Source organism: Pseudophryne corroboree, chromosome 1, assembly GCF_028390025.1.
Source record: "Pseudophryne corroboree isolate aPseCor3 chromosome 1, aPseCor3.hap2, whole genome shotgun sequence".
NCBI classification, from domain to species: Eukaryota; Metazoa; Chordata; class Amphibia; order Anura; family Myobatrachidae; genus Pseudophryne; species Pseudophryne corroboree.
Window position 1 is genome coordinate 240,200,971 of NC_086444.1, and position 12,682 is coordinate 240,213,652.

Here is a 12,682-nt window from a genome sequence, read left to right on the forward strand (position 1 = left end):
CCTTTTCATACTTAATGATCCACGTGGACTACGATTGGAACGGTAATCTGTGCCGAGCGAAGCGGTAGCGGAGCGAAGGCACCATGCCCGAAGCATGGCGAGCAAAGCGGTGCACTAATTGGGGTTCCCGGTCACTCTACGAAGAAAACGACACCAAAATAACATAAAAACCTCATGTCGACCTAGAACATGTCGACCTAAAGACCCTGTCGACCTAGAACTGTCGACCAATAGTGGTCGACCTAGACATTGTCGACCTAGTTACTGTCGACCTTCAATACCACACCCGTACACAGCATTAGAGGAAGGATTTGCCTTGATGCAGCAGTAAAGAGAGGTTTTCAGACTGGCACTCATTACCACACATAAATGTAATGAGTAAGAAAACCACTTTTTCTCATTACTTATGTATTCCAGTAGTATTTAAAAGGTTTTATGTTTGTAGAGTTATACAGTAATACAAATCAATTTCTAGGTCCTGTTGATAGTACATATTCAAACTTATCTGAATTTCCATCCTTTTATTTTTCAGGTTTTCGTGGAAACTCTGGACAAGTGCTTTGAAAATGTCTGTGAACTGGATTTAATTTTCCATGTAGATAAGGTACTGTTGGGACACACATGACTATATACTATACTGTAATACTGTACATGAACTTTTCTTCTTGCTGGCAGAAATACTCCCTGTAGCATGTTATTTCATTGAATAGAGCTCAAAGCACAAATGTCTCGAGCTCACTGCAATCATCCAGACTGCTGTTTGGTCACTATGGGCAACAACAGAATTATTATATTAGTTCTTAAATATTCCTAAAGGCCATCTGTTGAAAGTTTCCTTTATATATGTTTGCATGAAGCAGTATCTAAAACATGCTGCAGATTGATGCAGTGTTACCAGTAATGACATATACCTAATAAGGAGAGTCTATTTTAAATTAATAGAAAGATTACAAAATTACAAGTAGTCTATAAATATAACATACTTCTTTACACACAGACATGGCTTTAAAGATAACTACATTCACAACGGATTTCGTCTTCAACATGTACGTGCTAAGGATGAGCCTCACATATCCTGAGCAATGCAAAAGTTGAAATCAAGTGAACCCTTACCTAAGTAGACCTTCCATTGCTGGTAACTTGAGCTAGTGAAGTAGCAGGGATGACTTGAGGGGACAATGATTCCCTTAATTATAATTATAAAGTGTCAGGGAATTGGGCAATTGCGTATTAGCTGTGCACTATATTAATATCTCTTAATAAAAATATAAAGAACTTGGTTACGAAAGGAGACAGAGCTGAAATGTACTAGCGAGCTTACAACTGGGGAACTGAGATGTGCTGGTGTCATTCAACCTGTTCTTTCCCAAGGGAAGGGAAAAAGGGGGGGGGGGGTACCGACACCGGTATCCCGATGCAGAGAACCCCGACAGGGGTTGGGTAAGTACGGTTATCCTCCACACTTAACCCCCCCTTCCCGCAGCATAACCCTAACCCTAATGATGTCGGACTGAGATGCGGACCCAGAGAAGGCGAGGATGGGGAGACGGGGGGACAGCCGGCGGGCATACAGGGAGATCAGCTCTACAGTAGCGCTGCAGCTGGATGTCACTCAGCCGCCCCACCTCACGGCAGCTTCCACCCGGCTCCAGCAGCGTGGGGGGGTGGTTAAGTGTGGAGGATAACCGTACTTACCCAACTCCTGTCGGGGTCCTCTGCATCGGGATACCGGTGTCGGTCATATGGTCACCGGCATCCCGTCAGCCCGGGATATCATATGTACAGTATCCCTGATAAATAAATGGTACCGATCCCAATAATTTCTGGTACACGGGACAATTCAAACAAATTAGATCAGTATGTCAAATACTACACATAAGACTTATCCAGGTCCAAAAAGTACGGCCTGTACCTACAGATGTATCTTTTTAGATAATTGCTAATAATGGATTTGGCACAGATTCAAATGCATAGTATGTTGTGTCTCATTGTGTCAAAAGAGAATTATCAGTCATGATCATGCCTAATAAGCTACCATACAGTGAAGATCAAACATAATTTATCAATGGAGCACCTTCTTGCACTAGATGTGATGACATGACCGTATTCATATCTAATCATAAATGTATATGTGAGATTTGGTATGGTAATCAAACATGAAAATAATCCCCGACGTGCTCACCTGTAATAAATAAATGTATGACCTGCGCAGAATCCTATGGAAAAGTATTAAAAATTATTGGAATGAAGTACATATGCGTGCCTGACGATGTGCCAGATGCTTTCATGTGACATCTTAACTCCCACAACTTACTGGACCCACTTCAGTCAGGCTTTCGTGCCCAACACTCCACAGACACAGCACTGACCAAAGTAGTGAACGATCTGGTCACTGCTAGATCGAAAGGCCATTACTTACTACTTATTCTTCTAGATCTCTCTGCTTTTAACACTGTTGACCACTCTCTTCTCAAAAAAACACTAAGGTGGTCATTCCGAGTTGTTCGCTCGCTAGCTGCTCTTAGCAGCATTGCAAACGCTAGGCCGCCGCCCTCTGGGAGTGTATCTTATCTCAGCAGAATAGCGAGCGAAAGATTAGCGGAACTGCCACTAAATAATTCCCTGCAGTTTCTGAGTAGCTTCAGACCTACTCCTAGACTGCGATCACCTCAGTCTGTTTAGTTCCTGGTTTGACGTCACAAACACACCCTGCGTTCGGCCAGCCACTCCTTGGTTTTTACCTGGCACACCTGCGTTTTTTTAGCACACTCCCTGAAAACGGCCAGTTTCCGCCCAGAAACACCCACTTCCTATCAATCACACTACGATCACTTGAGCGATGAAAAAACGTCGCTCAAGCTTGTGTAAATCTACAAAGTTTTGTGTGAAATACTTAGCGCATGCGCGCTGCATACCATGCGCATTTTTGCCGTTTTTTCACTTGATCGCTGCACTGCGAAAATCGGCAGTGAGCGAACAACTCGGAATGACCACCATAAATCCCTAGGTCTTCAGGACACAGCCCTTGGTTCTCATCCTACCTATCTAATCGCTCTTTCAGTGTTCACTTCTCTGATTCTACCTCCTCTTCTCTAACTCTATCAGTTGGAGTACCGCAAGGCTCAGTCTTAGGTGCTCTGCTTTTCTCAATCTATACCTCCTCTCTTTGTAAACTAATCAGCTCCTTTGGATTTCAGTATCATTTGTACTCTGATAATACTCTAATCTACATATCCTCCCCAGATTTATCACCATCGGAAGTCTGTGTCGCTGACTTCCATTTCATCTTGGATGTCCTCTCACTACCTATTTCCAAAACAGAATTACTTATATTCCCGCCATACAAGAGTAGTTACCAACCTGATATCTCCATAACTGTTGACAATTCAACGCTCCGCCCTACCCCACAAGCTCGCTGTGTAGGTGTCATCCATGACTCTGAACTGTCCTTTGTCCCACACATTCAATCTGTCTCTAAATCATGTTACTGTACATGCATCTAAAAAAACATATCCAAAATACGTCCTTATTTTACACAAGACACTGCAAAAACTCTAATCCATGCTCTCATTATCTCCCGCATTGATTATTGCAATAGTCTCCTTACTGGTCTTCCGAAGAAATGACTCTCACCACTATAGTCCATTTTGAATGCAGCTGCAAGTCTAATCTTTCTAGCAAGACGTTCATCATCTGCTGATCCTCTCTGTCAGTCCCTCCATTGGTTGCCCATATTCTATTGTATTCAATATACAGTAAAATACTTCTACTCTCATATAAAGCTATTAACCAAACTACACCAACGTATATCTCTCCACTTATCTCAAAATATCTCCCAACTCGACCTCTCCGCTCTGCACGAGATCTGTGTCTCTCATCTGCACGGATTACTCGCTCCCTATCACAATTACAGGACTTTCTTCTAGCAGCACCCACCCTATGGAATGCCGTCCCACGCACAATAAGAATCTCCTCTAGCCTCCAAACTTTCAAGCGTTCCCTGAAAACTCACCTATTCAGGCAAGCCTATCAAATTCCTGAACCGCCCACATAACCTTCAGAAGCATTCATATCTAATAACATCCCATCAGGACTGTCTTTGCAATCTGGTGACTGCTATGCTGTAGATCAGGGGTGGGTAATTATTTCAGCTCGGGGGCCACTTAACACTTTCCACACAGAAAATACTATGGCTCCCGCAGGGTACTTATCGCGGATTATGCTTCTGGTGCCTGAGACACTCTAAGCATAATCCCCGATAAATGCCGGCATCGGGAGGAGCAGCCAACCGCATTGGAGCTAATGAGATAGCCCCAACCCCTATACAGTATATGTTTCCAGAAATTACTACAGGTTGAGTATCCCTTATCCAAAATGCTTGGGACCAGAGGAATTTTGGATATCTGATTTTTCCGTATTTTGGAATAATTGCATACCATAATGAGATATCATGGTGATGGAACCCAAGTCTAAGCACAGAATACATTTATGTTACATATACCCCTTATACACACAGCCTGAAGGTAATTTTAGCCAATATTTTTTATAACTTTGTGCATTAAACAAAGTGTGTGTACATTCACACAATTCATTTATGTTTCATATACACCTTATGCACACAGCCTGAAGGTCATTTAATACAATATTTTTAATAACTTTGTGTATTAAACTAAGTTTGTGTACATTGAACCATCAAAAAAACAAAGGTTTCACTATCTCAGTCTCACTCAAAAAAGTCCGTATTTCGGAATATTCCGTATTTCGGAATATTTGGATATGGGATACTCAACCTGTAATAACATTATGGTGCTGATTCTGAAGTAACACACATTTATTAAAACACAATATACTTTCGTCAGGAACAGCCAGTGCCAGAAGGCACAGAAACTCATATAGCCTTACACACATTCCCTACTGTCACCAACAACAAATAGTCAGGTGTTAAAACCTGACCTCAAAGCACCACTTGCAAACAGTCACATCTAATAATAATAAAAACTTTTACAGTTATCTTCCCTCCCATCTACCCTCTCCCTGGACAAAATAATCAGCTTCTCAGCTACCTGGACAATGAACAACTTCCCCCCTCCCCAGACAAAGTCACCAGCTTCCCCCTCGCCACACAAAGATACCAGCCTCCGTTCCTGGACAGAATTGCCAGCCTACCCGCCCCCCCACCTCTGCCGGCACCCCTTTACTGGGCACCCCTGCCTCCTTGCCGGAAAGGTCCTGCTGCCAACCGCCATCCAAGCATGTACTTTACTTAGGTGCTCTTCCCCGAGCACAGAAAGTGCTGTGCCTGTGCTGCTGCATGTATCATGTGTTCAAACTGGCCCAGAACGACACCCGCATCCACGCTGAGGCTCTACCTTTGGCTCCACCCCCAGCAGTGCCTGATGTCACAGGTAATCCTGCCAGCAGTACCCAACGTGACCAAGCTTCCTCAGCAGCGCCTACGGCTGGGAGGTAATGCAGCGCAATGATAAGCAGCTCAGCCAGTCGGGCCGCTTGTCATTGCTCACTGATGGGAGGTAGCGGTCCGGGCAGGATCAGTTCGCAGGCCGTATTTTGCCCACTCCTACTGTAGATAGAGCCTATTCTTGTGTATCCTTCCTATTCCCTATAGATTGTAAACTTGCAAGCATTGCCTTCCTACCTCTGTCTGTCTGTTATTACCCAGTTTGTATTATCCCTGTTAATTCCAATTGTAAAGCGCAATGGAATATGCAGCGCTATATAAGAAACTGTAAATAAAAAATAATAAAACGTGACACAGAATATAATGTAGTGACAGTGAGTACATACAAAGCCTGCACAGAGTCTCATGTAGAAAAAATAAAGTTTAAATACAGCACGTGTTATAATTGAGATGTCTGTTATAACAGACAACTTAAGGTTAATTTAGTAAAAACCCAACATAACAGTATAGTGCAGTAACAGTAAGTACATACAACATCTGAACAGAATCCAATGCTTTCACATAGTACAGGGCCTGATTCAGGTTTGTAAGCAGAGCAAAAAAAGCACACAACTGGGCATGTTGCACTACAGATGGGGGTTATGTAACATGCAGAGAGATTTAGATTTGGGCGGTTTATAGTTTTATGTGTAGGGTAAATACTGGCTGCTTTTGTATGTAGCCCACGGATGTTATACAGCTTTATTTTTACACTGAAATTTAGATTTCAGTTTGAACACACCCCACCCAAATCTAACTGTCGCTGCACATGTTATATCTGCCCCACCTGCAGTGCAACATCGTTTTTCTCATTTTGTGTGTTGTTGTTTTTTTGTTTGTTTTGCTTGCAAACATGAATCAGACCTACAGATTGTAATGCAGTAACAGTGAGTACATACAAGATCTACACAGAATCCAATGCAAGAAAATATTTAGTTTAAATACAATACATATGTGTCATGGTTGAGAGATTTGTTTTACCGCATAATCTAAGGCTTGATGAATTTTAAGACCAATGGGACACATAGGGGTATATGCAATTCCGGGCGAATTGCTGCACTTTTTCGCCCGTTTTTAAATTCGACACAATTCGACCGTCGAATTCCGGCGGGTGGGTGCCGGAATTCGACATATTCAATAAAAAACGAATTCGACAGTCCCGCTGTCGAAAAACGGCCGATTTGACGGATTTTGATAAGATTTTTAAAAATGTTTAAAAAAACGGTAAAAAACCCGGAAAAAAATTGCGTGGGGTCCCCCCTCCTAAGCATAACCAGCCTCGGGCTCTTTGAGCCGGTCCTGGTTGCCAAAATACGGGGGGGGGAATGACAGGGGATCCCCCGTATTTTAACAACCAGCACCAGGCTCTGCGCCTAGTCCTGGTGCAAAAAATACGGGGGACAAAAAGAGTAGGGGTCCCCCGTATTTTTTGTACCAGCACCGGGCTCCACTAGCTGGACAGATAATGCCACAGCCGGGGGTCACTTTCATACAGCGCCCTGCGGCCGTGGCATTAAATACCCAACTAGTCACCCCTGGCCGGGGTACCCTGGAGGAGTGGGGACCCCTTCAATCAAGGGTTCCGTCCCCCCAGCCACTCGAGGGCCAGGGGTGAAGCCCGAGGCTGTCCCCCCCCCCATCCAAGGGCTGCGGATGGGGGGCTGATAGCCATGTGTAAAAATGAAAGAATATTTTCTCTAACGTCCTAGTGGATGCTGGGGACTCCGTCAGGACCATGGGGAATAGCGGCTCCGCAGGAGACAGGGCACAAAAGCAAGCTTTTAGGATCACATGGTGTGTACTGGCTCCTCCCCCTATGACCCTCCTCCAAGCCTCAGTTAGGTTTTTGTGCCCGTCCGAGCAGGGTGCAATCTAGGTGGCTCTCCTAAAGAGCTGCTTAGAAAAAGTTTTTAGGTTTCTTATTTTCAGTGAGTCCTGCTGGCAACAGGCTCACTGCATCGAGGGACTTAGGGGAGAGATTTTCAACTCACCTGCGTGCAGGATGGATTGGAGTCTTAGGCTACTGGACATAGCTTCAGAGGGAGTCGGAACACAGGTCACCCTGGGGTTCGTCCCGGAGCCGCGCCGCCGATCCCCCTTACAGATGCTGAAGATCGAGGGTCCGGAAACAGGCGGCAGAAGGCTCTTCAGCCTTCATGAAGGTAGCGCACAGCACTGCAGCTGTGCGCCATTGTTGCTACACACTTCACACTGAACGGTCACGGAGGGTGCAGGGCGCTGCTGGGGGCGCCCTGGGCAGCAATATTTAATACCTTTGATGGCAAAGAATACATCACATATAGCCATTGAGGCTATATGTATGTATTTAACCCAGGCCAGATATCTCAAAACCCGGGAGAAAAGCCAGCCGGATAGGGGGCGGGGCTTATTCTCCTCAGCACACAGCGCCATTTTCCTGCTCAGCTCCGCTGTGAGGAAGGCTCCCAGGACTCTCCCCTGCACTGCACTACAGAAACAGGGTAACAAAGAGAAGGGGGGCATATTTTGGCGATATTTATATATTTCAAGCGCATATAACAAAAACAACACCTTTTAGGGTTGTTTATATACATTTTATAGCGCTTTTGGTGTGTGCTGGCAAACTCTCCCTCTGTCTCCCCAAAGGGCTAGTGGGGTCCTGTCTTCGATAAGAGCATTCCCTGTGTGTCTGCTGTGTGTCGGTACGTGTGTGTCGACATGTATGAGGACGATGTTGGTGTGGAGGCGGAGCAATTGCCGGTAATGGTGATGTCACCCCCTAGGGAGTCGACACCGGAATGGATGGCTTTAATTATGGAATTACGTGATAATGTTAGTACATTACAAAAGTCAGTTGACGAAATGAGACGGCTGGAAAACCAGTTAGTACCTGCTCAGGCGTCTCAGACACCGTCAGGGGCTGTAAAACGTCCCTTACCTCAGTCAGTCGACACAGGTACCGACACAGATGAATCTAGTGTCGACGGTGAAGAAACAAACGTATTTTCCAATAGGGCCACACGTTATATGATCACGGCAATGAAGGAGGCTTTGCAGATCTCTGATACTGCAGGTACCTCAAAAAGGGGTATTATGTGGGGGGTGAAAAAACTACCTGTAGCTTTTCCAGAATCAGAGGAATTGAATGACGTGTGTGATGAAGCGTGGGTTAACCCAGATAGAAAACTGCTAATTTCTAAGAAGTTATTGGCATTATACCCTTTCCCACCAGAGGTTAGGGCGCGCTGGGAAACACCCCCTAGGGTGGATAAAGCGCTCACACGTTTATCAAAACAAGTGGCGTTGCCGTCTCCAGATACGGCCGCCCTCAAGGATCCAGCAGATAGGAGGCTGGAAACTACCCTGAAGAGTATATACACGCATACTGGTGTTATACTCCGACCAGCAATAGCCTCAGCCTGGATGTGCAGTTGGATTCCCTGACTGAAAATATTGATACCCTGGATAGGGACAGTATTTTATTGACTCTAGAGCAATTAAAGGATGCGTTTCTTTATATGCGAGATGCTCAGAGGGATGTTTGCACTCTGGCATCGAGAGTAAGTGCGATGTCCATATCTGCCAGAAGAAGTTTATGGACGCGACAGTGGTCAGGTGATGCGGATTCCAAAAGGCATATGGAAGTATTGCCATATAAAGGAGAGGAATTATTTGGGGTTGGTCTATCGGATCTGGTGGCCACGGCAACTGCCGGCAAATCCACTTTTTTACCTCGGACCCCCTCCCAACAGAAAAAGACACCGTCTTTTCAGCCGCAGTCCTTTCGCTCCTATAAAAACAAGCGGGCAAAAGGACAGTCTTATCTGCCACGAGGCAGAGGAAAGGGTAAGAGAGGGCAGCAAGCAGCCCCTGCCCAGGACCAGAAGCCCGCCCCGGGTTCTACAAAGCCATCAGCATGACGCTGGGGCTTTACAAGCGGACTCAGGAGCGGTGGGGGGTCGACTAAAGATTTTCAGCAATCAGTGGGCTCGCTCACAGGTGGACCCGTGGATCCTGCAGATAGTATCTCAGGGTTACATGTTGGAATTCGAAAGATCTCCCCCTCGCCGTTTCCTAAAGTCTGCTTTACCAACGTCTCCCTCAGAAAGGGCGACGGTATTGGAAGCCATTCACAAGCTGTATTCTCAGCAGGTGATAGTCAAGGTACCCCTCCTACAACAGGGAAAGGGGTATTATTCCACACTATTTGTGGTACCGAAGCCGGACGGTTCGGTAAGACCTATTCTAAATCTGAAATCCTTGAACCTGTACATACAGAAATTCAAGTTCAAGATGGAGTCACTAAGAGCAGTGATAGCGAATCTGGAAGAAGGGGACTTCATGGTGTCCCTGGACATAAAAGATGCTTATCTGCATGTCCCAATTTACCCCTCACACCAAGGGTATCTCAGGTTCGTGATACAAGACTGTCATTATCAGTTTCAAACGCTGCCGTTTGGTTTGTCCACGGCACCTCGGGTCTTTACCAAGGTAATGACCGAAATGATGGTTCTTCTACGAAGAAAAGGCGTATTAATTATCCCTTACTTGGACGATCTCCTGATAAGGGCAAAGTCCAGAGAACAGCTGGAAGTCGGTGTAGCACTAACCCAAGTAGTGCTTCAACAACACGGGTGGATTCTGAATCTTCCAAAATCTCAATTGTCCCCGACAACACGTCTGCTGTTCCTGGGAATGATTCTGGACACGGTTCAGAAAAAGGTGTTTCTCCCGGAGGAGAAAGCAAGGGAGTTATCCGAACTTGTCAGGAACCTCCTAAAACCAGGAAATGTGTCAGTACATCAATGCACAAGAGTCCTGGGAAAGATGGTGGCTTCTTACGAAGCAATTCCATTCGGCAGATTCCATGCACGAATATTTCAGTGGGATCTGCTGGACAAATGGTCCGGATCGCATCTGCACATGCATCAGCGGATAACACTGTCACCAAGGACAAGGTTGTCTCTCCTGTGGTGGTTGCAGAGTGCCCATCTGTTAGAGGGCCGCAGGTTCGGCATACAGGACTGGGTCCTGGTGACTACGGATGCCAGCCTACGGGGCTGGGGAGCAGTCACACAGGGAAGAAACTTCCAGGGTGTATGGTCAAACCTGGAGACGTTTCTTCACATAAATATACTAGAGCTAAGAGCGATCTACAATGCTCTAAGCTTGGCGAAACCGCTGCTTCAGGGTCAGCCGGTGTTGATCCAGTCGGACAACATCACGGCAGTCGCCCACGTAAACAGACAAGGCGGCACGAGAAGCAGAAGAGCAATGACAGAAGCTGCAAGGATTCTTCGCTGGGCGGAAAATCATGTCATAGCACTGTCAGCAGTGTTCATCCCGGGAGTGGACAACTGGGAAGCAGACTTCCTCAGCAGACACGACCTTCACCCGGGAGAGTGGGGACTTCATCCGGAAGTTTTCCACATGATTGTGAACCATTGGGAAAAACCAAAGGTGGACATGATGGCGTCTCGCCTCAACAAAAAACTGGACAGATATTGCGCCAGGTCAAGAGACCCTCAGGCAATAGCTGTGGACGCTCTGGTAACACCGTGGGTGTACCAGTCAGTGTATGTGTTTCCTCCTCTGCCTCTCATACCAAAGGTACTGAGAATTATACGGAAAAGGGGAGTAAGAACAATACTAGTGGCTCCGGATTGGCCAAGAAGAACTTGGTATCCGGAACTTCAAGAGATGCTCACGGAAGATCCGTGGCCTCTACCTCTAAGAAGGGATCTGCTTCAGCAGGGACCTTGTATGTTCCAAGACTTACCGCGACTGCGTTTGACGGCATGGCGGTTGAACGCCGGATTCTAAAAGAAAAGGGCATTCCAGAGGAAGTTATTCCTACCTTGATTAAAGCTAGGAAGGAAGTGACCGCACAACATTATCACCGCATTTGGAGAAAATATGTTGCGTGGTGTGAGGCCAAGAAGGCCCCAACGGAAGAATTTCAATTGGGTCGATTCCTACATTTCCTGCAGGCAGGATTGTCTATGGGCCTCAAATTGGGGTCTATTAAAGTTCAAATTTCGGCCTTATCAATCTTCTTCCAGAAAGAATTGGCTTCAGTGCCTGAAGTACAAACTTTTGTCAAGGGTGTACTACATATACAACCCCCAATTGTGCCTCCAGTGGCACCGTGGGATCTAAACGTAGTTTTGGAATTTCTCAAATCTCATTGGTTTGAGCCTCTCAAATCGGTAGATTTGAAGTATCTTACATGGAAAGTAACCATGCTATTGGCCCTGGCTTCAGCCAGGAGAGTTTCAGAGTTGGCGGCTTTATCGTACAAAAGCCCATATCTGATTTTCCATTCGGACAGGGCAGAACTGCGGACACGTCCTCATTTTCTCCCTAAGGTGGTTTCGGCTTTTCACTTGAACCAGCCTATTGTGGTGCCTGCGGCTACTAGCGACTTGGAGGACTCCAAGTTACTGGACGTTGTCAGAGCATTGAAAATATATATTTCAAGGGCAGCTGGAGTCAGAAAATCTGACTCGTTGTTTATCTTGTATGCACCCAACAAGATGGGTGCTCCTGCGTCTAAGCAGACGATTGCTCGTTGGATCTGTAGCACAATTCAACTTGCACATTCTGTGGCAGGCCTGCCACAGCCTAAAACTGTAAAAGCCCACTCCACAAGGAAGGTGGGCTCATCTTGGGCGGCTGCCCGAGGGGTCTCGGCATTACAACTTTGCCGAGCAGCTACGTGGTCAGGGGAGAACACGTTTGTAAAATTTTACAAATTTGATACTCTGGCTAAAGAGGACTTGGAGTTCTCTCATTCGGTGCTGCAGAGTCATCCGCACTCTCCCGCCCGTTTGGGAGCTTTGGTATAATCCCCATGGTCCTGACGGAGTCCCCAGCATCCACTAGGACGTTAGAGAAAATAAGAATTTACTTACCGATAATTCTATTTCTCGTAGTCCGTAGTGGATGCTGGGCGCCCATCCCAAGTGCGGATTGTCTGCATTACTTGTACATAGTTATTGTTACAAAAATCGGGTTATTATTGTTGTGAGCCATCTTTTTTAAGAGGCTACTTCTTTGTTATCATACTGTTAACTGGGTTCAGATCACAAGTTGTACGGTGTGATTGGTGTGGCTGGTATGAGTCTTACCCGGGATTCAAGATCCTTCCTTATTGTGTACGCTCGTCCGGGCACAGTACCTAACTGAGGCTTGGAGGAGGGTCATAGGGGGAGGAGCCAGTACACACCATGTGATCCTAAAAGC

The 12,682-nt window shown here is 46.0% G+C and overlaps 1 protein-coding gene across 3 annotated transcripts in view; it reads left to right on the forward strand.

Moving 5' to 3' along the window:
• AP3S1 (adaptor related protein complex 3 subunit sigma 1) overlaps positions 1–12,682 on the forward strand; it is a 228,958-nt gene that overhangs the window by 107,877 nt on the left and 108,399 nt on the right. For all 3 annotated transcript variants that reach the window (XM_063964161.1, XM_063964159.1, XM_063964160.1), the window contains exon 4: positions 533–604. In XM_063964161.1, the coding sequence (XP_063820231.1) occupies positions 533–604 (72 nt within the window). The remainder of the gene's footprint in view (positions 1–532; positions 605–12,682) is intronic.